The sequence below is a fragment of the Lynx rufus genome, unplaced genomic scaffold (genome assembly GCF_022079265.1).
Source record: "Lynx rufus isolate CCGP_SWC_20201006 ecotype Redwood Valley unplaced genomic scaffold, mLynRuf1.p SCAF_4, whole genome shotgun sequence".
Lineage (NCBI taxonomy): Eukaryota > Metazoa > Chordata > Mammalia > Carnivora > Felidae > Lynx > Lynx rufus.
Genome location: NW_025814856.1, coordinates 121,738,917 through 121,760,630, shown reverse-complemented (window position 1 = coordinate 121,760,630; position 21,714 = coordinate 121,738,917). Strand labels below are relative to the sequence as shown.

The 21,714-nt window shown below is 45.8% G+C and overlaps 1 protein-coding gene across 1 annotated transcript in view; it reads right to left on the bottom strand.

Moving 5' to 3' along the window:
- The window catches only part of CHN2 (chimerin 2), a 305,093-nt gene that overhangs the window by 32,296 nt on the left and 251,083 nt on the right, over positions 1 to 21,714 (bottom strand). The window contains exon 7 of the mRNA XM_047094847.1: positions 2,866 to 2,943. Coding sequence (XP_046950803.1) covers positions 2,866 to 2,943 — 78 coding nt within the window. The remainder of the gene's footprint in view (positions 1 to 2,865; positions 2,944 to 21,714) is intronic.

The window sequence follows — 21,714 nt, the reverse complement described above, 5'->3', positions numbered from 1 at the left end:
ATAACCCGAATTACAAATCAAGAGTTTCTGCACAAAGCCTCTTAGATGTCAGCATAAAGAACAAGTTTGTGTTTTATGTCTTAATTTTATGCTGATTTCAAGCAGATGGCAGGGGCCTTTTGATAAGAGTTTTTCTTTGTTTGGTTGATTCAGTGGTGATTACTAAAAACCCACTGCTCTATTTATAGCACTGACCAGCTTTTGGAGTATTCCTCTAAAGACCAGGCAAAATTTCCACTTCAAATTGGTTGGGGGTGAGGAGAGGGCTGAATGAGGGTGGCAGGGGTGAGGAGTGACAGAGGAAACCACCCCCTCCCGGCCCTGCCACTCATCCTTCAGGACAGTGGCACGGGCAGTACCATTGAAAGCCACGGTCAACGGACACAGAGACTCAAGGGTCTGCCATGTCTTGAAGATGTCTATTTACACACGGAAGAGAAACGCTCCTGTCTGCCTTGCGTACTTTCCCCTAACAACTTGTCTGCTCTCTACCTTTTCTTCTCTCGATAGCTGTAAGTTAGAAGGGATCACACCGAGTAGATACTGACTTTTCCAGCAAACACTGAAAGAGCTGTTGATGGATTCCAGTGGTAAATAATTAATTAATACAGATCACGTGTTAGCAACAGCACTATGTAGGAAACTAAGTCTCAGCTGCCTTTTTTGCTTCAAATGTCCTCCTTTCCCAATCAGAGATCTAAGATTAAAAAAACCGAAATCAGTTTTGGAAGTGTACATCGACCAAACATTTAGTTGTCGCGAGACACAAGCCCAGGCACGGTACGCCGAGGGAGAAGCTATCCCCATGCAAGCACGTATCGCGGTGAGGGCAGAATTCCAATTCCATCTCAAAGCCAGAAGCGCTGGTGTGTTCAAGAGGAAGGAAAAGAATTTGCCAAGTCCAAGAAGATCCACCTTCCCAACCCGTGGTAGTACATCCACAGGATGCAAAGAACCAGGATTTCTGCCCAAAGTCAGAAAAACATTTTCTTAAGACAAAAAAAATTAATAAGGGTAAATACAGAAAACAGAAAAGAGAAAAAAACACGAGGCTTTCTGCACTCCCCATGAGAGCCGTCACTATTCAGCCACAGGAGAAATATCTAGAGCCTTGGCGTCAGTGGGGATCTATAGAATACAAGTCTTCATCCTCAGGCTAAATATGGAGGGCTGAATAATTCCATTCCTCAGCTCAATTACAGCACGCAGATGCCCAAGCCCCTCGCTTTAGCAGCAGGGCAAACGGACCCGAGAGATACGAGTGTTTACTTAATAGACACATATCTGTCCTTACAAAGAATTGAAAATCGACAGAATAAAATAGGTTTCCCTGGTCACCTCTGGTGAAGGGCTATCTAGTCCCTTCAACAGTTACTTGGGCTACTGGTCCTAAAGGAAACGAGTTTAAAAAAAGAAGACTATTCACGGGGCGCCTGGGTGGCTCAGTCGGTTGAGCGTCCACCTTTGGCTCAGGTCATGATCTTGCGGTTGACGAGTTCGAGCCCCGCGTCGGGCTCTGTGCTGATGGCCCGGAGCCTGGAGCCTGCCTCGAATTCTGTGTCTCCCTCTCTCTCTGCCCCTCCCCCGCTCATGCTCTGTCTCTCTCTGTCTCAAAAATAAATAAACATTAAAAAAAAATTTTTTTTTTTAACTTTTTTTTTTTTCAACGTTTTTTATTTATTTTTGGGACAGAGAGAGACAGAGCATGAACGGGGGAGGGGCAGAGAGAGAGGGAGACACAGCATCGGAAACAGGCTCCAGGCTCTGAGCCATCAGCCCAGAGCCCGACGCGGGGCTCGAACTCACGGAGCGCGAGATCGTGACCTGGCTGAAGTCAGACGCTTAACCGACTGCGCCACCCAGGCGCCCCAAAAAAAAAAATTTTTTTTTTTTTAAAAGAAGACAATTCACAATTTGCCGCCCCCGCCTCTTCTTTTCTTCCTGGATCCTTCAGTCTCCACTCTCACCAGTGTCTAAATGTCAGCCCATTTGCTGGGGCAAAACCTCTCACTGTGTCCCCTCCACTCAACCACATCTCCAGCCAGGCAATTTGGCATCGGAATCTCCTCCAGCCATTTCTTGGAAAACACATTAGGGCAAAGGAAATAGGCCGTGATTTCTGATGGTAGGCCGTTTTTTGTTTTTGTTTTTCTTTTCTTTTTCTACAAGGGCTAGTCTGAAATGAAGATAGCAGTATTTCCAGTTTACAAACACAAGTGGGAGTATGCACTAAAGCTCCCACCAGCTTCCCATATCTTTTTGTTTGGTCTGGTGAGCAGGATCAAGGCTGTGCCGAGAGGGGAGCCTGGCAAGGCTGCTGGGGTGCTCCCCCCTCAACCCGTACCCAGAGCACAAGCAAAAGCTACTGGATGGCATCTCCCGTCCTATTCACAGCCGTCTACACATAAACCAGAGGAGTTAGCATCCCTGAAAACAAAGACAAAACACAGAATGTGAAATGGGCAATGGTTTTCTGTGCCTCAGAGACAGCAATATTCTGTAGAGCCACTCCGAGTGGAAAAGTACCGCTTGATGTTCATCAGAAGATCTCCCAGTGGCAGAGATCGGGCGTGCTCTGCTCTTCTCCCGCTGGACGGGGCGGGGGGATATGGAGAGGAAATGAGCCCAGGTCTCCAGGACTAAGTTAACATACATATAGGTGTTTCTAGGCATCAGGCAAATGGCTGTCTGAGGTCTCCAGTTTGATACAAAGCAAAGGTCTCATGTTGTGCACGCAACTAGATGTGGAAAGCAAAGGAATCTGCTGTCTCATTACTTTATAATCAAAGAGGGGACGGAAACCATCAACCGCACCTCTCCACCTGCCCTTTAGTAACAGAAGAAAGAGCGCAGAGGCTTGCTTACCTTGAAGTTGTGTGTCTTCTCATAGTTGAAGTGGTTGTCGTTGTGCGTGAGGGCGGCCCTTCGGACCAGGGACGAGATCTGTGAACAGGCAAAGAGTCTGAGAGGGGGCCAAAGAAAACTGCCTTTGACTCCCACCTTCACCCCCAAGGCCATGGCCAACAGCTCCTGGCGTTTCCTGCCTTGCTTAGGCTTCCGAACCACAGCACATTTTTTCTCATTCTCCAGCCACAGTTCCTCGGAGAACCTAGCGCCTGGACCCCACATCTTTCTAGTTTCCCCCGTGAAGCTCAGAGCCGTCAGGTTTTTTGAACCGCGGCTAATGTTAGGCAGCAGATTTGAGGCAGCTGCGTCCTGTCTGCAGAGGCCTCCGGCATGTGACCTGGAAAGGCTGGTTTGAGTGATGGAGGGGGTTCTGCATCTGAATAAGGCCGGGGCTGTTTTGTGCTATTTCTTGAGGCCAACGTGTGCCTGGAACAATAGCACACATTCATGAGCACAGCAGTCCCCAGAAGCTGTATCCTGTCGCCACTGAGGGCTCAATGGAGGAGGCAGGGGCAGGCAGCTTTATTCCTCCTGCCACGGGAGAGACCTCTCGTGCTTGCTTGCACATTTCTCTCCCTCCCTCCCTCCCTCTCTCTCTCTCTCTTTCACACACACACACACACACACACACACACACACACACACACACACACACACACACACAACTAGTTCTGATGTTCAAAGCCCGACGCTGTATCCAATTATTCTGGGGGCTCTGAGCCCCATCCTGGGCTGAACGCCGGCAGATTAAACCTTTTAAACCCTGATGATTGTTTAATCTTATAGGGATAAAGCCCGCCTCCCTTTAGAAAAAAAAAATCTGCCCTAGCACTCGAAGCTTAATTTTTATTCTTCTGTGTGCTGTGAATTAGAACAGTCTAAAAAGTGAATGGGTCACAGAAAAAGCATAGCACTTCAGCACAGAGTTCCATCTACAACCAGAGTTTCGGCATAAAAGGTAGGGTGTATTGCTCCAAGGCACCCTCCTGTGTCTCTTCCCCCGCCAATCTCCGCACGCATGCAGACAAGTCACTATTCCTTCATTCAAACCTAAACATCAAAGTCGCTTTTATTTGAACTATAACCCCTTCAATGTTCATTCTTTTAGGGCCTAAGCCTGATGCTCCCGATGGGTTTTCAAGCTTCATCTGTTTGATGGTCTCACTAGGGACTAAAGTTTTTAGTCCCGGGTCTCTCCACTAGAGCAGTGAGGAAATCATTGTGTCTTGGGAGTACTCCTGATCTGCTGACAAAAGTTAATGCAGCCGATGCCTGATGGTAAAATCAATGCTGTTGGAACGAGGGCGCAAGGAGAGTGCAGAGGGCTGGACCGTCATGTAGATATACAGTCCACGGAAGCCATCCTGTCTTCTACTGACACATGGCCCCACACCCCAGCCCCTCCAAGCAGCCTTGTGAAGAATCACGCAAGGTCAGTGTTTTCGCGTGTAATTCTTTATTCCTGACAACGACCGTCATTCCACCTTGGTTCAGAAGGGCATCCTTCCAGGTCACCCTTGTTACCTTCAGGGATTATAAGAGCCAACTTTATGTTGAACCACTGAGCACGATATCATTATTGGGCCAGACAATATTCAGAGCGTATTAGACGCCCTTACTCATTTACTGTGCAGCTCATGTGTATGACAAACAAGACTTCTCTTCCCATGTTTTTGGATGAAGAGATTGAGGCACCGAGAGGTGAAGCGATTTGCCTGAGGACGTGCCCTTGGCTTACGGGGCACAGCCCGGGACTAGAGCCCAGAGTATCTGTGTCCAGCACCTGGGTTCCCGAATACCCAGTCCTGGCGCCCAAGGGAGCCGATGTGGTGCCACATCCTGCCGTCGTGTCCTGCTCTAACAAGCCTGCCCCCTCTTCCCCTTCTTGCCCCACGCTCTCTCCGCAGCACACCTCACACCCAGCTGTACAGTCGTCTTCCTAGTCCATTTATACCTGTTCAGAAAGTGTCAGTGACTCCCCACGGCCTAATGGTGTTGGGGCATGGGGGGGTTTTCACGAGCTCATCTCCATCTACCCAGCTCACGCCTTTCTCTCCACTCCCCTCCACAAATCCTACAAAGTCTCTCTCTGACACACTCACCTGGGTGGCCGGCTCCGTTCTTTAGCATACCGCGGTATCATTTTACAAGTCCAGGTGCCCCAAAACATTCGCATTCTCACCCACATGCCGCCCTCTCCGAAAAGGGCTTCTCCAAACTCCCCACCAGAAGCCAACACGCTCCTCTGAGATCCCATAGGGTTTCCCCCACGTTTTCCTTCTTACACGTCGTCCCTTTCTGTCTTACATTAGAGTGCTTTATACCTGTCCTTGCCCTATTGAGAAGTCACTGTGACACGTTCTATGTCAAATTCACCATCAAGAGTATCTAATATAATTCCTTGCCATGGTAGGCAGTGACTGTAAGTTGCCAAGATGTACCTATGATCCCCCGTCACCATGCAGTAGCTTCCAAGGACCTGAACCTCCAGGGATCTGCCTTCCTGATGGGCCCCACCAGACTCCTCCTTCCCGTTGCCCCCCTGGAAAGGACATCTGCCATCCACAGGGATTGCGTGAAGGCATGGCAGATCTTTGAGAGGCTTGTAATCCTTAGCCTAAAGGCAAAAAGAAGGAACAAGGGTCCTTCCCCAAGTCTTCACTGCTGGCGGGTCCACAGAGACCTTTAGACGGTGAGCCGTTCTGTGTAAGAACTGAGTCTGTGACCTACACTAGGCTAATCATACGGGGATACGGTTTTAGAATCTGATAAGACACCTCTTTAAACGGAAAGTGGGAAAACGGGTCTCCTTTCTCCTTTTGGGATATGGCGGTTGAATATAAGGAAATTTGATACTTTCTCGTGTCTGTGCCCTTCCAACAAGAAATTTTGATTTCTATTCGTGACAGTGATTTGTTTTTCAGATCTTTGTTCCATACAATTTACCCAAACATAAGACCCATTCAGATGCGTGAAGGAGCTGCACACACTGGTCACTTAAGATGCATCTTTACAAGAAACCAGAAGTGCTGGCATTTGAGTGAGCATTATTGTGTGTGGGGTGGATGACCCCAGATCACCCATCTACTACAGGAAAAATGATTACAAACATCTCTTGGTAAAACTTCCCTCTCAGATAATTCCATCACACAGAGCTTTTCTTCACCCAAGTATCTCCAGGACGGTGCCTTGGCCTCTTTTATATCCCCCACAATGACTAATACATGTTCTCTATACATGGTGGGCACGTCGCACTTTGGCGGGCAGTCCTTTCGAACAAAAATTTCTGTCTGACCTATTTTTAGCCACACGTCCGTTGGAGGGAGCACATTTCCCCGCATGCTCAGTTTAAATGAGGGATTCTCCACCTTGGAACCACTGACATTTGGGACCAGATAATCCTCTGTTGGGGGAGGCTGTCCTGTGCATCATAGGACGGTGAGTGGCACCCCTTGCCTCTACTCACCGATGCCATCAGAACGCCCAACGGTGGTGATCAACCATCTTTCCAGACATTGCCAAGTTTTCCTCTGAGGCAGCACTGCCCCCAGTGGAGAATAGCTGGGTTAGGTTAATAACACAAATATTTACAGTACGCTTCCCATGTGGCACGTATGTACTTCACGTAGCTTGACTCATTTAAGATTTATGAGGTAGGTACTGTTATAGTTATCCCCACTTTACAGAGAGGAACTGGGCAGCTGGGATTAGAACCCAGGCACAGCTAACTAGGTCTGGGCTTTTTTTTTTTTTTTGCTAAGAATACGTTTATTTTTTATCGTGATTCGATACACATAACAAAATTTACCATTTTAGCCATTTTAAAGTGTACAATTCAGCAATTCAGTGGCATTAAGTACATTCACAATATTCTGCAATCATTACCACTACCTAGTTCCAGAACATTCCATCATCCAACATGAGACTCCAAACCCATTAAGCGGTCCCTCACCGTTCCCCTCTTCCTCAGGCCCCTGGTCACCACAATCTGCTTTCCATCTCTATGGATTTACCTATTCTGAACATTTCATATAAATGGAATCGTGCGATATATGGCCTTTTGTGTCTGGCTTCCTTCACTTAGGAAAATGTTTTCAAGGTTCATCTGTATCAGAGCATGTATCAATACTTCACTGACTTTTGCTGAATAACAATCCATTGTGTGGATATAATACATTTTGTTGATGATTTGGGTTATTTTCACCTTTTGGCTGTTTGTAAATAATGCTGCTAATAAGTTTCTGCTTGAACACCTATTTTCAGTTGTTTTGGGTAAATAATCAATCTATGCTTTTAATCGCCCTCTAAACAGCCTCATTCAAATAATGCCCACATTTAAAAACATCCAGGGGTTAAATGCCAAAATTACTCTCATCTCCCTTGTTAACCATTAGCAACTCCCAGGCCTGGTGTTCCTGGTCTGGTTTTTACAGAGGAGAATGTTGTTTTCCCTGAGGCTTCTTCCAAAGCAGGCACTACTTAAGATACTTTTGGAAGTAGGTGGGACTATAAATAAATAGTGAAATAAGCTTACCACTTCCTTTTTTCCTTTTTATAAATAAGGGTTGGGATTCTATTTTTTATGGCCTCTCACTGTCCTTTTTTCTATGGCTTGGATCCCAAAGCCAAGAAAGAATCAGGTAACAAGAAGGCAGTTGGAAGGGTGTCAGATGAAGAGAGGGGGGCAATGGTGGGTCGGTGGGCAGGAAGACGTGGGAAAACGAAACCCACTGGGGTGCTTGTGTGCATGTAAAGTGCCCAGGAGAGAAAGATGGTGGGAGAAAGAGGCATACCCTTCCCTCTGTGCTGACTTTAGTCACCTAGCATCATAAACCCAGACGAGACCTCAGAATTCATCCACCCAATAGCCCCTCTCCACCTTGGCTCAGGCAAGCCCACCTCTGGGGACCATGACATTTTGCCTCATTTAGTACCAATTTCTAGAAAAGGTGATTTCTCACCAATCTGCAATTCTTCCACAGACTTCAAGTAAAGTCCACTCTGCGTTTTTAGGAGGGTTCATTGAAAATGTCACCATCCATCCCTGGCGACTCTCTCTTTACTCTTCCAGCCCCAGCTCTTACGTTCCTGGGGCCTCTCTCACTTCTCTGTCCCTGGAGTCTGAGTCCCCCTTAGGGAGCGAGAAAGCCTGACCTCTGCCCCTGATGCAAACACTACCCTGCAGCTATAGGCAGCTGTTGCCTCGTGGAGGTATAGGAAATGAAAATCAATACTATTAAGGCTGGCGAGGGGGGTCGTGAGGAGAGCTCTCTGATACTTGGCTATGTCTGCGTGAAGTAGCTCGAGTCTGGGGGGAAAAGTTGGCAACGTATCAAATGTCTCATGTGTATTGATCCGACGATTGTATTTCCAGGATTCTCTTAAGAAGGTCTTCAGACCAAGAATTAAGTAGAAAAGATACATAGGTAAAGAGATAGATATTCATCGTAACAATAGTATCAAGCAATGAGAAAAGGCTTACCCACGCGATAGGGAGAGGTTAAATTATGGTGTAAAAACATGTAATGGACTATCACGTAGGCACTAACAAAGATGATTAAAATAACTGTTAATGATGAAGGGATATGCTCCTGAGATAATAGTTGGGTAAGAAGTAGCCTCTTGAAACATATTTAGTATGACTCTCACTTTTTTAAGTACATTCACGGAGAATATCCGAAGAAAACACACCAGAATATCTCCAGCATAGCTTACTGTTGGAGGAAAGAAACCGTCATCTCTGGGTGAAGATATTTTAAATGACATTTACTTTCTTCTTTCTTTTCTGTACTTTTTGAGTTTCCTACAATGACTACATTCTACTGCCATTATATAGAAAGACAGATTTTGTAGGGTATTAAGGAGGGCACTTGTGATGAGCATTGGGTGTTGTACGTATGTAAGTGATGAATCACTCAATTCTACACCTGAAACCAATTTTATCCTATATGTTAACTAACTAGAATTTAAATAAAACTTGAAAAAAAGGAAAAAAATATATGGATTTTGTAAAAGTACCTTATAAAAACTTTCTTGGGTTTAGTGTGCCCAGATAATAAATCCTTGACATCATAGACCACCTTTGGGCTCGTCCAATCCTGCCTGCTCTTTTCGCAGGTGAGAAACTGAGGGTCAGAGAAGTTTAATGACTTGTGTGCCCTTCGCTCCCATCCCATCACAGGGCTTCTCTACAGCTAGATCTAGAATCAGATCCAGGCTCTGGGTTCTCTCGCCTGTGACCCCTCTACCGTTTAGTGCTTCTTACCCTGGGGTCAACCTCAGAACCCCCAGAAGGCTTGTTAAAACACAGACTGTTGGGCCCTAGCCTCAGCATTTCTGACTCCATCAATGGGAGATCAGGCCTAAGAATCTGCATCTCTAACAGCCTCCCAGGTGATGCTGATGTTGGGACCACACTTTGAGGACCCATTTTGTGCTTTCCACTGAACCTATCGGTCTCAACCTTGAAGATACTTAGAATCACCTGGGAACAAACAAAGAAACAAAAGCCATGTTCCAATTCCATCTCTGACCAATTAAATCCAGATTTCTGGGGATGGACCCTGGATTTTAAAAAATCCTCCAGGGGATTCTAAAATGCTCCCGGCATGGAAAGCCGAGGCACTAATCCCAAGTGCTTCAACCCAGGGGATGGCTAGAGAAGATGGAGATATCCACGCGGTAAATGCTTAGTGAACGCCCTCCCCTCCCGCAAAGGAATCAATACCTTTTCAAACACAAAGTGTGACCATGTTTCTATGCCACCCCGCCCCCACCTCCCACTGTGCTGCTTAAAACCTCCATGGATTTTTAAGCTAAAAGCAAAAATCCATACCATGACCTACAGGGGCCCGCGTCCGGTCCTGCCACCTTTCCAGCCTTGCCTCCGATCCCTTTCCTCCTGTCACCTTGAGAAGTCATAACCATAAGCTATTAGTATGCTTTTAAAATTATTATCCATGACCCCTTCTAGACAACTAGCTTTATGACATCAGGAGCTGCGTGTGCTTTCATCACAAATAAGACCCCCGGGCCATACTTCGCCCCTGGCACAAAGTAGGCTCTTAGTCAATTTCACTGGATGAATGAATGAACGTCCATGGCTATAAAATATCTTGATGTCAGAGGGCCACATCACTGCCGGTCTACCTAGTCATTTTACTTCTGCGAGTCTTTGACATAAAATCCAGGGGTCAGGGCACCTGGGTGGCTCAGTTGGTTAAGCGTCGGACTCTTGATTTCGGCTCAGGTCTTGATCTCATGGTGTGTGAGATAGAGCCCTGAGTCGCCTGGCCCCGACCAGCGCTGGGCGTGGACCCTGCTTAAGATTCTCTCTCTCTCCTGCTCCCTCTGCTCCCCCCCTGCTTGCATGCAATGAATGAATGAATGAATGAATGAATGAATAAATGAACACATAAATAAAATCCAGGTGCCATGCTCTTTAGGTTTCCTTTTGACCAAGTTGTCGGGCTTCTGGTGTCACAAGATGGGGCCCTGGAAACAGGGAGACCCTGCAGGATCAGGCCTTAAGGGACACAACCAGGCTTGGCACGAGCATAAAATTAAAAGTAGCATCACATATTTGTGGGGTACATTGTATGATATGATATCTTTCCTCTACGAGGAAGGTAGAGTGGGTGTCATTATCGTCATCTGACAATTAAGGAAACTGAGGTCCTAACAGGCAATGTCCAGGGGAAGAGAAGCCAGTGTCTTGGTTTTCTTTCCATGGGAATCCCTGACACTTTGGTTCTAGTGGATCCACAGCGGTGGCTAGCTGCTCACTGACACAAGGACTCGTTTCTCCTCTCTGCTCCCAGGGACCTCTTTAAAAACTTTTAAAATGGCACACTCCCTACAGTTCTTCTATTAACGCATCTCGACGGATTAGCAGGACACCAACCCTAGCTTGGCGCTCATGAAAGTTTTGTTGCATGAAGAGTAAATACTCATTTTTTTTTTTTTTTGCATCTTTCTACTTTTCTTGCCTTCCATTAAAACGACTTACAAGTTTTACAAGAGTCAGCGCGTTCTCGTATTTTTCTTCGACCCTCAGTTCACTTCCCACACACAGGTCTGGGGTTCTGGAGCTGGGTGATGAGTCTGGACTGCACGGTATTTCTTCAAAGCCACAAAACACGAAGTCCCGCCCAGAGACACTCGGCTAAGATGCTGAGGCATTCAGTCAGCTTGAAATGAAAAAATATATACATGCACACACACACACACACACACACACACGCATATGCATGTACATATATAGGACTAGCGGATAAGAGGTAGGCAATAAGGTTTTTGCTGGGGCATCCTAGATCTGCCTCTCTATTCCTGTTGGTCAGTGAAAAAAACAGAAATTCTAAGTGAAGAGTAGCCCCAATTATTGAATGATAATCAAAGGGCCGGTTTTCTTTTCTTAATGCCACTAAGCCCAGCCTAGCTGATCCCATGAACTCTGAAAACTACTAGGCCAGATGAATCTTTCCTTGCTCCCCCTCAGAACTTCCCTGTGTTTGCTGTATTCTCTGCTTGTGGTTTTCAGCCCTGAAAGAGGAAGAAGACAATCCAGGGATATGAGGGAACTGCAAACCCATCCCCATGACTGCTAAAGAAACGAGAGAGGGCGGGGGGGGGGCACCCTGCCATCCCTCCTGCCCAGGCCCTCATCAGAGAGGCAGGATCCTGGCTCTGTCGGAGTCCACTGAAAATATCAGGTACCACCAGCTGCCCTGGCCGACTCCTAAAACTCCTGGCGACCTCCAAGCCTGCTGCGCCGTGGTCCGAGAAGAAGAGGGTTTTATTTCTGATGGCACAACATACCCAGCTGCCACTCCAATTGTTCTCCGGGGACAGATGGCCACTCTCAATACGAGAGACACAAAGGGCCGAAGGACTGGTCTCCCTGCCTCTTTTACGACTCATTTCCCTTTACGCGCAGCAGCCAACGTTCACCCCAAACGGAAGAACCCGTGTGGGCTCTAAAATGGACCAAAGCACCTTACTGGGAGGAAAACAAATAGTTGGATACTTCTTGGGTTGAGTGGGCGTGTAATGGTATAATCACCGTCCTTCCCATACTATTTCTCCAGCTGCTTTATTGAGGCTGAGGTCAACAATTTTGCCTAAGTGCTGATGTGTCTCATGGGCTCCTTAGATGTGGACACAGGAGGTACTCTGCGAGACAGAATTTCCAGCTTATGTGAAGCCTCTCACACATTTCACCATGCAGTTGTCGTTGCTTTGTTTTTGTGTGTGGTTCTTGAAAGGAGGAAAAAGAAAGTTGTGCATCGGAGTGTAGTAATCCATTCGCTTAAACAAGAACTTCAAAACCCTTAGGTTTCTCAAATGCCAAGTTTAAGAAAGGCCGGCAGGGTTATTTTTGAGAGAGAGGAGCATTTGCGGAATCGAGTGCCTTAGCACGGCTTTCGAATATTTTAGGTAACCTTTTGTACAACTAAGACCCAGGGAAACAGTGCCCATTTTAAGGGAGAAGCCACTATTGCGAAATTCTCAGCTGCTATTTTCTTTCTTTTCTCATATTCCATAGCCATTTCCTTTTCTTTGTATTTCCTTGCTGTCGTGTGCCTTCCCAGTTCTGGCCGGAGAAGTAGGTGCTCAAAGTGATTGACTCGTGGGTTTTATCACAAAAGTCAGAGATGCTCAATTTCTGGCTTACGGCACCCAACTGAAGAGGAGAACCCTGGTGTGTTTCTCTCTTACCCTTTCACTGCCATTGCCGCTCACGGCAGCTGACCCTGAGAACCCTGCCAGAAACTGTAGGTTTGCTGAATTATATTTTCTTGTCACACTACAGCATGGCAATTTGCAGAGCAGAACGCGCCAAACAGAGCCTCAAGCTACTTTTCCACCAGGTTCTTTGGTAAGCAATTGGGGTAAGGCACACCTTTATCGAAAGAAAAAAATCAAACTGACCCGCTATTTTCTGCACGCGAACGCTCCTATGTTGCAAACGACAACGATTCCGATGAAGTGGCTTTTCCGCAGTTTCACACAAAAAATATCTCAAATCCCCTACTGAGCTTTTACAGCGAACAATCACCCAAACAAAATAGTTTCTGACGCCATCCACAGCTGTGCAGCTCACGCTGCCCTGATATAGCTCCTGGGGGTATTTCTGAACCCAGCAGTTCTGAAACACGGATGCCTGCAAATTCCGAATACGAATCGAAGTTTATTTCTGGTCTCCTGGGTGAGCGGTGACTGGGATTTTCAAATTCCACTACTGGTCCTCATAGTTGTGGGTTGACCGGCCTTATGCCAAGCCTATGACCCTGTAGCTCCTTCTCAGATTGAATGTCAGAGTGTGTGTGGTGATACAGACACTTCTCCTCCCTTTCCTCCTTCCCTTCCCTTCCCTTCCCTTCTCTTCCCTCAGCAAAGAGTTATTAGACACCAATTATATATCAGGCCCTGTTTAACATCAGTGGGTTAGAGTAGTGAACAACTGACAAAGGTCTCCGTTCTCCTGGAGAGCAGACACAAACAGAACTAATACATACATTATATACTGTTCCGGAAGGGGAGAAGCGCTAGGAAGAAAAGCAAAGTGAGAATACAGGCTAGAGATAGAGGGCGCAATTCAAAACAGGATAGTCAGGAGAGGCTTCACTGAAAAGGTGACACCGCAAAGGACACTCCCATCTTTACTCGGAGGGATGCGAGCAGCCACGGCAGGGCTTTGAGTGGATCTGTGCTGTGATCTGAGTGACGCTTACCGAGCGTTGCTCCGCCTGCTGCGTTGAGGACCATAGGAGGGCGAAGGTGGTAACAGGGAGACCAGTTGGGAGGCTATTGTGGAAATGCAGGTGAAGAGAAGACAGCGGATCGGACGCGGGTAGGAGCGGTGGAGGTGGTGAGCGGCGGTCAGATTCTCGACAGCTTGTCAACGCGGAGTTCCCAGGATGAAGGGACAGGCCAGGTGTGAGGTGCAAGAGAAAAAGAGGCCTCCAGGATGATGACACAGTTTGGGACCCGACTAACTAAATAGATAGAGTTTCTATCGAATGAGAGGAAGAAGATGACAAAAGGGGGAAAAGTGACGGAGAACGTCAGGAACTCCATTGGGGGTGTTTAACATGGAGGAGGCAGCTAGACATGGAAACCTGGAGCTCCAGGGAGAGACAGATGCTGGGGATACACCCCTGGGAGTTATCATGGGGCAATGGATTCACAGTAAGGGAGTCTCACAGAAGAGCAGAGGCTCGTGGACTGAGCCCCGGGGCACTCCAGCTATTATGGGGTCAGGAAATTCAGAAGGAAACGGACCAAAGCGAAAGAGAAGGCAAATTTGATATTCTGGAAGCTGACTGAAGAGAGGATCAGTTGTATCTAATGCTGTTGATAGGTCGGGTATGATGGGGACTGAGAAAGGACCAAAGGATTTAGCACCATGAGAGTGAGTGGTCACCTTGACAGGAGCAGTTTCCAAGGAGTGGAGAGGGGAAGCCTGATCGCAGAAACTTTGAGAGAGCAGGGGAGGAGCACATTTGGGGTGGTGTGGAGCCGGTACGGGGGTGCATGGAGAGCCAGGGGAACAGCAGCAGGAAGGGGTGGCGAGAGGTGGGGTCGAGAGAGGCTGTTTTCCCTTGTAAGAAGAGAAGAAAGCCACTGAGATTTCCTTTGTCCACCATAAAACCATGGCCCATGTAATAAAGAGTCTGAGTTCATTTTTGGTTATTTGACTGCTGACAGCTTTCAGGTCAATCAGAAGGCCTGCGGGCCCCCTCCCTCGATGCCAGTGGGAAGTCAAAACCAACACAAGTCTCCCCCTAACCAGCCTAAAGTTGTACCCTGTAGCTGTCTCCAGCCCTCTTCAAACCAGCTGGAAGGTCTGTCCTGCTCGCCCTAGGGAACCTCATTAAGTGAGTAATTATACTTTTCGTATCCTCTTGACGGGCGTGTGGCATCATCAATTTCAACACCAAACCAAATTTTGCATGGGAGGTCCACTCCACTTCTGTGAAGTGACCACAATAGCCTATTAGGACCAGAAAGCATCTTAGATGTGGCCCGTGACTCTGACCCTGCTCGGAGACCGTGCCTCTTACTGCTTCCCACATTTTGTCAATACTCAGAACCTGGGACCCATTCTCTGGACACATGATATTCTTTTGTGAAGGCATCCCTCTGCAATATGCTCCCCACCACTTGAAACCTACAAAATAGATTAGAATCACAACAGCAATGAAACAGAAAACAATGGTCCTAACAATTGGTGAGCACGTATTGTGCCGGGCACATTAACCATTGCCTCATTTAATCTGTCTCATGACACATATTATCATCCCCATTTCATAACTGAGCTAAGAGAGCTTTCAGTACTCAAGTTGTGCAACTATTAAGTCGGATTGGAACGTGGGAAGAGCTGCTCTGGAGGTCCTACTCCTAAATCTCATGTGATTCTTCCTCCACATATTTGTCCCCCAGTAGGATGTAATGTCCTGAGAAAGGATTTGCTGCATCCATATTTTCTAATCTCTTTAGCAAAAGGAACTCCCAAGAGCACTCAACAAAGGTTTATAAATAAGTGAATGTGCCTGGTCTGATCCAATCTCCCTATTTCACAAAGAGCATAATGGCAAGTTAGTTGCACAGATTCACACAGCCAGTTAGTTGTAGAGACAGGACATTGACTGGAGATCCAAGCTCTTTCCTGTATGCAACACCAGATCTGGTCAATATCATGTTCTCCCAGGATGCCCAAGCGAAGCCACACACACACACACACACACACACACACACACACACACACACACACATCAAACAAAGGCAGGAAATTGTCACACAATGTACATTGTTAAAATCATCTTAGAAAGTAATTCGGACATGTGTATGAAGAGTTTCAAAATATTATTATCTTTAAGTTCTCTAATTCAATTCCTAAGAATCTATCCTAAGGAAATGACCCTAAATACAGAATGGCATTCAGAGCAGCATCATTTCTAATGCTAAAAATGGAATATATTGTGCATAGCCTAACTTTAGGAAATAGCTAAATAAGTATGACACCCAAGCAACAGGCAAAAATGAAGTTTGTGAAGCATATACAGTAACATGGCTGAAATATGCTATGTAAAAATAGCAGGATACAAAATTATAAATGTGCTATGCTTATACATATATATAAAAATCCAAACTCATACAGAAATCACTGTAAGGAAGTAGACCAATGCCTATATTTTCTTTATGTTTCAAAATTCCGTTAATTGTATTACCTTTGTGATTCGAATGAGAAAAAAACCAAACTTTTGCTATGGAAATATATATATTTATACATTATTATTATTATTATTATTATATGTGTATACATATATATGTACAAAACTATGTTTTTTTCCATTTTGCATCAGTTTCATTTTGTACTAGGAGGGCTTTATCTTAGGAAACAGATTAGGTGAGTTTTAGACATAACTAGAAACTGGATAAATATAAAAGTTTTAGAGTCCTCTGTGGATCTCATAGCTATATTTAAAGAAACTCTCAGATGTACAAAATTAAGTAGTTAAGTAACATTATTGGAAATGAAAACTCTTCACCTAACAGGAAGGATTCACTCTCTGTGGAGCCTAAAACATGCCATTTAATGGCCTTCATTGATACGAATTAAAGTCTTCCCAAGATACATGAGAACGTTATTCCATAAAAAAGACATGACTTAGGTTAAATCTCTGAAGAGTTTTGACCTTGAGCCAAGAGCAATAAAAGTTTTAAAAGAAAAATACTGTTTCTATCGTAGATATTATTGTTTGTAACAGGAGCCAAAGGAATAAAGAATAACTATGGTTGTACAACATAGATTTTCTCTAAAGAAACTTATTTAGACCCATAAAATTACATCCTGACATGTATAATATAGCTATCAGAATTTAGATTTTGTAATATATCAATAATGATTTGGGATAGCAGAGCTTCTATTTTCTAGTTTAACTTTTAAAAAAAAATTTTTTTAACGTTTATTTATTTGTGAGACAGAGAGAGACACAGCATGAACGGGGGAGGGTCAGAGAGAGAGGGAGACACAGAATCTGAAACAGGCTCCAGGCTCTGAGCTGTCCGCACAGAGCCCGACGCGGGGCTCGAAATCACGGACCTGGAGATCATGACCTGAGCCGAAGTCGGACGCTTAACCGGCTGAGCCACCCAGGCACCCCTAGTTTAACTTTTTTTAACTTCAGTTTTGCCATAATAAAAATAAAACACGGCTCCATTTTTTTTTTAATCAATAAGTAAAGGTTCCCCTCCATCTCCTCAAGAGCTGTGTAAGAAGCTAACACTGTAATTGGCAATGTGCTACTACAGTTGAAAATGCTGAGCGCTTCTCAGACCCCATGGTCATAGAAATGGCAGTTAAACTCTAAAAGTGGTGAAGGGTTAGGGTGCCTGGGTGGCTCAGTGAACCAAGAGTCTGACTCTTGATTTTGCCTGAGGTCATGATCTCACAGTTCATGAGATTGGGCCCATGTCGGGCTCTGTGCTGACAGCGTGGAGTCTGCTTGGCATTCTCTCTCCCTCTCTCTCTGCCCCTCCCTTGTTCTTGCTCGCTCTCAAAATAGATATACACATAAAAAAATAAAAATGGTTACGAGTTTTTGCTTGATAAGAATTCCTTGTTATGAGTAGACTCAAGGCAAAGTTGTCTGGGTTCAAATTCCTGCTCCAACCCTTCCCAAGCCAGATGACCTTACACCAGCCAAGTCACTTAACTTCTTTGTGCCTCATTTCCTCAAATGCAAAGCGTGGATAATTGTAGGTACCCCGTAGATGATTAAATGTGCAATTTAAGTTGTAAGCTGTAAATTGCTCAGATCCATGCCTGGCATCATTTATATGTATGTATGCATATATAATCTAATGAATAAATTAACTTTAGTGATCACGCAGGTGATGCTTTCAAAGCAAGGCCTGATCTCAGGAGGGCGTTGACATCCGAGTATAACTAAGACTACCTTTAAGAGATGTGGCAAAAAAATAACTTTCTGACCGGCCACAATTAAAACCATACGGTCGTTTTAATTTGACCAGACCACTAGAGAGCTAAGCATAAGCCGTAAGTATTTTGATCACCGAAGGCAGCTCTTCATGACATATGGTGGGGGTTGCGTCGAAGATCTGTCAGTGCTGCAGAGACAGGCTTGCATCTTGAAATATTTCGATAGCAGAAGAAAAAAATGGGACGAAGGGTGTATTTTGGGAGGTGAATTCGCAGAAAGCAAACTGCGTGGAGGAAGAACTTATATTGGTTCTTATATTATAAGAACCAACTTATATTGGTTCTGGGATAGAAACGTGGCTGGTAGTTCGGTCCTGGGCTCCAGCGTTGCGCTGAGGAAAGAGCCTTTCGGGCTCTTGGGGACTGTGATGAACGGAAGCAGGCCAGCCTGTGAACGTGTGAACGGGCTCAAACTCTTCACTCTCGACTTCCTCGCCTTGCGTATTATGACTGGGTGTTGGGAGCGGATGGAGTTCCTTGCTCCTGGGATACAGCAGACTTTTTTGGAGCCCTGTGGAGCAGAGGGCACATTTCCAAAAACACACCCTCAGCTACTTTCAGGGGTCCCCAGGCCATCCGTGGTACATCACGAGTGACCATTTTCAAAGACAGTCACGCCAAATTCAGCGGTGATGGTTTAGATTTATTCCTTCTTCCCAACTGTTCTTAGACCACTCACAGGACGTGACGCGTATTTTGTGCCGACCCCCTTGTTCTCTACCATCACTTGGGTTTCAAACTGGGATTCCTTATAATATCAGTTGCTTCTAGTTGTTCTATGGTTAAATAAGCTGCAAAAAATTCTACATATATCCCTTTCTTAGAGATTTACCATTTACATTACTGTTTAGAAGTATCAGCGTTTTCCACACTCAGCTGTAACCACGTAAGGCTGATGAGTATACGGTGGTACGAGTGTTCGGGAAACTATAATACTTGACACGTAATCTCAGGATCGTTCTGAGGATTAAAACGGATCACGCGCAGGGTTTGCAGTGCCCCAAACGCAACGAAAGCTCAGGAGAGGTTTGCCACGATTATTATGAATAACAACTACTTTTTAAGTAAACGTAGCTGGTGGCATCCCGCGGTATCCTTGAATGAGGCGCACATAAGCAGAATGGGAGTGGTCTGGCCACCTGGCCCTGGGTGACACTCTAGGGAGCAGAGATGGCCACTGCGTGTCCTTTCTCTTCCACACGATGAGGCATCCGGGGCCAGTGGATGAGGAAACACGAGGAAACGTAAGCAGAGGATAACTGGTCACAGGTGATGGTTGGTGGCCTAAAGTGCACTTCAGGACATCGGTTCCAGGCAGGCAAGGCATGACCTCTGGGCACTCATTCTCAGGTTTGTCTACCAGCAGAGATTGGACACAACATGCTGGTTCTTGTGGGCCCCTCCGAGTTGCTGTGACGTCTCGATGGACCGGGCCCAGGGTGTCATCTGAATCCTAGCATTCCACATCCTGACCTCTAAGCTCCCTGGTGCCAGTTAGTCTGAAGTCCCAAGACACAAGGTCCTGGCATCCACCCATCTTGTTTTCTAAACCCCGTGATGGATAAAAACAGTAGTCTCTTAGCCCCAAAGGACACATCTTAAACAATATGAGTCCACAGGAAACTGCCCTCTTGCTGATTTTCCTGTATCCTTCCAAAAACTGCTGCATTCTGGCAAAAGCCCAAAAACCAACCAACTACCAAGATCCTTAGGAGAAGGAATACATGTGTGGGATGGAGGGGTCCTTGGGGGGGGGGTGCCGCTATTTTGAGCTTGCTTGCCTGGTTGCAGGCAGTGTTACATACAGTACTGAGAGCTATGCATAATGCATTTGTATTTTAGGTTCCCTGTGCAAATAAAACAAAGTGAAACAATTGGTAAATTTTTTCCACTATGAGAAAAACACAGTTCCAAGAATATTAATTGGTAGGTTAAATGAATGTAAGTTTATAGACACCCGAATGTTTTAATGAGTATGGGACGTAAAGTATTTCTACGCTATAGGATAATAGAAATCTATAGTATCCAGTCCTTGTTCTCATTCAAGGCAGTTCAAGGACTAAGAAAAGTGTTTATCGCCCAGGAACTTTTACCTATGCAGGGCATTGCTGTTCATCACTGCTGTATTTCACACCTGAAAGTTCCTTTCCCTCTTGGCATATTTTCAGTATTGATTCATCTCCATAGTTGGCACTGTCCTGAGAATACAAACCCTTATTGCCCGAAAATAAAGAGATTCTTCTGATATGTATATAGCTTAAAATTTGAGTTTATATAAGTATATGCCTCAAATCCCAGTAAGCTGGGGCCATAGCTGTAAACTTGGACCCCTTAGAATACGCTCCATCCCATCTGACATCATCCTTCCTCTTTGTTCACCTTGCTGACTCCTATTCATCCTTGCAACCTCCCCTGGGCCCCTCATCACTTTCTCCAGGAAGCTTTTCTTTGTGTCTGGCTTAGCTCAGACCATTCTTTACGTAACTGCTTTTCTTTTGGTACCGTTTAACCCTAAATTCTACATGGTCATGTCGGTCTTGCTCACCATAAATCGTAATCGTAATCGTAAAATGTGTCAGTTCAATGTGGTTGGGGCGAGCCCCTGGGATCTCACTTCTTCCCACCGCCCCTCCCCCCCCATTTCTGGCCTTGTAAAACCATCTTTTCTCACGTTTGAAATGAGTACAGAGGTACCTGTAAATCACTCTATCTGAGGAGCATCCTGGAAGCAGGAAGCCGCAGATCGTAAAGATCAGATGGTTACCCTTATCTCACAAGACAACTTTTTGCCTTTAAAACGGGCACCTGCTGGGTTAACGACAAAGCCTAAGAAGTCACTAACTAGCACAGGGCATGGCACATAACAGGTGCTCAGTAAATACTGGCTGGATCTGAATTTACCCTCACATTTCTATTGTTACAATAGGGTAAGGGTGCCTTGGAGGAAGCGGAGGGTGTCTTCAAGTTCTGTTCTGGGGGTATGTGAGGTATGGGCGTTAGGAATGACCTGGCCAATAATGCAGTGGTTCCCAAACTACGTTGCACCTTACAATAACTTGGGGGGGGGGTCGTCTTTAAAAATTCAGATGTCTACTTGCCACCCTAGATCAATTACACCAGAATATCTACGGGAGGAAGCTAGGCATTGACATTTTTAAGAGATGCCCTGTGGTTCCAATGTGCAGGTGCCAAGAGAAATCTGCTTCAAAAAACACTAAGGGTTGCAGTGAGATTGGAGCTGCTGGTTTGGAAAAGGGGCAACCGTACTTGATTTGTCTTAGTGACAGAGGGAGGAGGCCGAGGGTAGATGCTGACATAGTTGATCTGCCAGGTGTATTCTGTTGTGTGACGGCTCCTTTCCTTCCATCTCCTCTTTTCTCTCCTCCCGGTCTCTTCCTCTTGCTGCTGCCTCATTGGCTGTTTGGTCACTACTTGCAGCGGTAAAATCGGAAGAATTCTGAATACAGGATATCCATGCCTCCAGAGGCTTCTCCTATACTACCTGTGAGTTTGCTGGAGGTTTGTTCTTGCTTTTCTGGATGTCTGTGAGCCTGGCATGCTAGGAGGGGAGGCAGGGTGAGCCAGAACCTTCCTGGGCTCTAGGCTGATGTCACCCTGACTAGCAGGTGCTGTCAGGCTGGTGTCACCTAGTAGGTGTATACGGCTTTCCCAGCAGAGAGGTCCCTGCTGCTGTGGGCTGCTCTGTGAAGTGGGTTTGCTCCTGGAATGGGCTGATTGACCTCAGAAAGGAATTCTTCATTCCCTCTCCCAGTGCACAATTAATCCGATGTTTCATGTCC